The 5,000-nt window shown below is 42.3% G+C and overlaps 1 protein-coding gene across 1 annotated transcript in view; it reads right to left on the bottom strand.

Moving 5' to 3' along the window:
- Positions 1-3,753: 3,753 nt before the first annotated feature.
- Positions 3,754-5,000, bottom strand: part of LOC123505021 (alkylglycerol monooxygenase-like) — a 38,858-nt gene continuing 37,611 nt past the window's right edge. The window contains exon 7 of the mRNA XM_045256032.1: positions 3,754-4,810. Within this exon, the coding sequence (XP_045111967.1) occupies positions 4,535-4,810 (276 nt within the window). The 3' untranslated portion in view covers positions 3,754-4,534. The remainder of the gene's footprint in view (positions 4,811-5,000) is intronic.

Below are 5,000 nucleotides of genomic sequence, written 5' to 3'. Positions count from 1 at the left end.
ACGTGTCTTGGTACTGAAGAGGATGACAGAGTAGAGTGGATGCAGCTTCTCTTCATCTTCTCTAATAAACTCACTTCTTTCTCTCATTTCCACCAGTAAATTGCATCACGTGCTGTCCTTTACCTACTAACAGACCATCATCATTCACTCACTCACCACTATAAAGCTACATTTCCTGTTGTCTTCTATTTCTCCCATTTTACCAACATACTGTCTTCATTCTCTCACCACTATAAAGTTGCATTTAGTGTTGTCTTCTGTCTGTCCTTTTATCTTCTATCTTCATTCTTTTACCAGTATAAAATTGCCTTTGATGTTGTCTTCTATTTCTCCTTTTTTCTTCTAACATACTGTCTTCATTCTCTTACCTGTATAAAGTTCCATTTGGTGTTATCTTCTATTGGTCTTGTCTTCTCTCTGTCCTTTTCTTCTGCCGGACTGTCTTTACTCCCTCACTCCATCCTTAAGTTACTTACATCACGTACTGCTGACTGCCTGTCCTCTCCTCTAATTAACTGTCTATTTTTTTTTTTTTTTTTTTACTTCCATCCTTAAAGTTACATCACGTACTGTGTTTTACCATATTTTCCCCATTACTCATTTATCTAAACTTGCTGACTACGTACCTCTCTCTCTCTCTCTCTCTCTCTCTCTCTCTCTCTCTCTCTCTCTCTCTCTCTCTCTCTCTCTCTCTCTCTCTCTCTCTCTCTCTCTCTCCCGTGGCCTCAATTCACAGCACTTTCTATTTATTGCTATCCCTGTTTTATCCACCTCATTATTCCAAGGATTTGTCTATCTTCACTTTTTCTCATCCATTTGATTGGTAAACTTTCAAACTTACATTCCCTGACTCTCTGATTTCTTTTCCTTTTTTTCTTGTATTTTTTTGCTTTCATCTGTTTTTTTTTTTATATCAGTGGTAATGCAAGCGGGGTTTTTTTATTTATTTTTTTTACTGTTCTTCGTGCCCTTGACCAGTTTTCCTATGTAAAAAACTATACAAGATATGATGATGATTTGTGGCATGGTAAGTTCTTGTGAGAGTCGTGTGCCTCAAAATGCCACCGCTCATGTTCCTCCTCTTGTCGTGACGCAGAACGAGGGACTTGGACGTACTGGGGGTCGATGAGGTTTGGCATTTATATTTTGCGCTCTGTCATGAAGGTTTGGTTAGGTTGAGTATAAGTAGATGCAGTCCTTATTTGTGGGAAGGCAGTGCTTTCAAATATGACTGTTTACGTTTCGTTTCGTCTTTTTTTCTTTTTTTTTTTTTTTTTTTTTCTTCATTTTTTTCCTTCTTCTTTTTCTTCGTTTTTTTTTTCTTTTTCTTCCTGCTCCTCTTCTTCTTCTTCTTCCTTTTCTTATCTTATTTATTCTTATTATTATTATTATTATTATTATTATTATTATTATTATTATTATTATTATTATTATTATTATTCTTCTCTTCCTCATTCTTCTCTTCTTTCTCCTCCTTCTTCTTCTTCTCCTCCTTCTTCTTCTCCTCCTTCTTCTCCTCCTTCATTCACCTCTTCCTTCTCCTCCTCCTCCTCCTCCTCCTCCACCTCCTCTTTGTGATGTAGGGAGACGGCGATGTGTTTGTTTAAAGTAATTTTGACCTCGTGTATCTTTTAAGCGTTGTGAAGTTAGGTTTGGTTAGGTTACATAAGAACATAAGAAAAGAGAAAAGTTGTAAGAGACTGTCAGATCTACACGTGGCAGTCCCTGTATGAGCACAGCTGCTTACTTTAATCTATCATCCCCATCCATGAATTTATCTCATCTTTTAACCCCTTCAATACTGGGACACATTTTTACCTTGATAATTGTGTAAGGTTAGACCATTTTATTGACATTAGGAAGGGTCTATGGAGGTCAGAAGATTTATGGCCACAGTCTTTACTATTTTAATCCTCAACATAAGTTTCTGAAGCTGTATAAAATCACCTAATTAATAAGTTAGAATGAATATGGATACGCGTCGTGGTACTGAAGGGGTTAAATCTTCCTATTGACTCTAACAGCAGGATTACTGAGTCTGTTCCATTCATCAACCACTCTGTTAGGGAACCACTTCCTTCCCATTTCTCTCCTAAACCTGAATTTCTCAAGATTAATCCAATTATTTCTGGTTTTATCCCCGCTACTGATCCTAAGAACTTTGCTCATGTCCACTTTGTTATAACCTCTATACCACTTAACCCCTTCAGTACCATGACGCCTTTCCATATTCATTCCTGCTTACTATTCTGCGATTTAATAACGCTTCAGAAAGTATGTGCGAGATTAGAATATTGAAGACTGTAGCCACTAATCTTCTGACCTTCATAGACCCTTTTGTTTTTATTTTTTTATTTATACCATGTGGCTAAAGGGGATATCCCAGAATCATGATAAAAATGATGCGTCCCATTACTGAAGTGGTTAAATACTTCTAATAGGTTTGGTTAGTCTTGTTGTTTGAAAGGTTATGCAATAAATGTGTTCTGTTTGAGTTAACGAAATACCTCATTATTTTTTTTTTTTTTTTTTCTTTCTTTTTTCATGCATTGTGTTCAAGTGAGAGGGTTGTGAAATGTCCCTGTTAATGTGAAACTGTTCATTTATGTATCCATTTCGTTCATTTATTTATCTTTTATCTCTTGAGTCAGATGAACACAGATGAATTTTATGTAAGAGGAGAAAACCTGCCAAAGGGAACAAAAACAGTGATTAAAAAAAATAAAAATATTTGTTGCTATAACCTCGTGTGTAAATCAGTGAATTCATCATATTTTTTCACTGCATGTCATCCTTGTATCTCGTAAGTTACATGAACACACAAGGAAAAGACAAAGTGGGGAGTTTTATTGCTATAGACTTGTGTGTAAACCAGCGAACAACATCACACTGTTGTTTATTGTAGTGTCATTCATCACACTGTTGTTTATTGTGGCGTCATTCTTGTCTTTCATAAAGTTTGATGAGCACAGAAGAAAAATGCCAAATAAATTCAAGCTTGTGTGTGAATCATTGAATTGCAATATAATCTTGTTTAGTGCCATGTTTGAGTTGTGCCTCACGTTAAATGAACACACAAGCAAAAAGGAAGAGTTTGTCGCTATAAAATTGTGCAAACAAGTGAATTGCGTTGTTTATTGTGAGTGGTTGTTAGTGCGATAGAGTGGTGGCGTTTCTTTCCGTCTCTAGGCAGATCCGTGTATCAAGTGTTTGCTTTCCCCACGTTGGTGAGAAGGTCGAGGGAGAGAAGTGGTCGACAAATACCCACCTGCCTGCCTATCTGCCTGTCTCCTTGCCTTCCTGCCTGTCTGCCTATCGCCCTTGAGATTCCTGACTATATACATTGATGTGTCTTTGTATTACCAGCCACCAATACCTCTCGTCCACCACTATGACTATTGACGAGTGTGTGTGTGTGTGTGTGTGTGTGTGTGTGTGGGTGGGTGAGTGGGTGGGTGGGTTGGTGGATGTGTAGCTGGGTAGGTGGATGGGAGGGTGTATTGTGTGTGTGTGTGTGACTTTTCTTACGTATTCTGTCCCTGTATTTTAAACGCCTTGATTCCTCTTCGTAGGGACTATATTCCAAGGTCACAGAGATGATCAATTCAGTTTTGGTAGTGATAAGGATGGTAGTGGTGGTCGTGTGGTGGTGGTGATGGTTGCGATAAGAATGGTGGTGGTGGTGGTGGTGGTGGTGGTATAAAGAAGGAGAACTTACGAGTATTACGTTATGAAGGAGAAGAAATGAACCAGTGCATCTATGCTATTGTTTATTGTTACTGTTATTATTGTTATTATTATTATTGTTATTATAATTATTATTATTACTATTATTATCATCGTTACTATATCATATTATATTATATTATATCTTGCTATTGCTGTTTGCTTTAGTAATACTGCAACTGTATGACACACACACACGCACACACACACACACACACACACACACACACACACACACACACACACACACACACACACACACACACACACACACACACACACACAAGCACTGGAAGCGTGGTTTGGACGGACGCACACACACATGTAACTAAGCACGTGTGGACACTATAATAGTGGCGGCGGCTCGCTGACCTACAGGCTGTGCTAAGGAAGTCTGTCTGGTGTTTGAGGTGCTACTGCTGCTGCACATCACACACACACACACACACACACACACACACACACACACACACACACACACACACACACGTCTTTGTACAGTGTCACCAGTCTCTCGCCTAACACAACGGCCCAACAGTGGCAGTATTGCGTGGTGGCGGCGGTGCCCTGCGAGGCCTGGTGACGTGACGGTGCCTGGAGAGAGCCAGCACGTGTTGTCATGGTCAGCCCTCGCCCGTGCGCCTCACCCCGGGGCAGCCTGGGTGTAGGCGTGGTGGAGGCCCTGCGTGGTGGCGGCGGTGTCCTGCTTAGGATTCTCCAAGCGACGCACTGTTCCTACTATGTCTTGCTCCTTGCCCCGCCTGCCCCCGGTGAGCCTCACCAGGGAGACCCCGCCGCTGCCTGCTCCTCACAAAGCCTTGAGGATCTTGGCGGCGCTCCCGAGAGGCGCCAGCGTGGTCCTGAAGGTCCAGATCACAGCGGAGACGAAGAAGATGCTGGTGAGGAGGTGGTCGATGAGCAGCAGGCCGGTGACGGGCGTGCTGCGGGCGTAGGCCACGTACACCCCGCAGCGCAGCAGCTCCACCGCGCCCACCCACGGCCACGAGTCGAATATGGCGGTGATGTTGCCGATGGACGTCAGGATGAACAGGAACACGCCCACCGCGCCCACCATCGGGAACATCTGCGGCGGGAGGTACACAAGGATTTAACTTTTCATTGCTACAAAAAGACTCGTGGTGCAGCTCGCGGCCTTCCCACACCTGCTGACCTCCACACCTGCCCTGTGCACTACTGGTTAGCGCCTCCTGGGACACGCACACTACACACATCCAGCGCAGCCTCTCCGCGCGGCGCTGTGTGTGGCTGCGAAG

Source organism: Portunus trituberculatus, chromosome 17 (assembly GCF_017591435.1).
Source record: "Portunus trituberculatus isolate SZX2019 chromosome 17, ASM1759143v1, whole genome shotgun sequence".
NCBI lineage: Eukaryota > Metazoa > Arthropoda > Malacostraca > Decapoda > Portunidae > Portunus > Portunus trituberculatus.
This window is presented reverse-complemented; position numbering and strand designations above follow the sequence as displayed.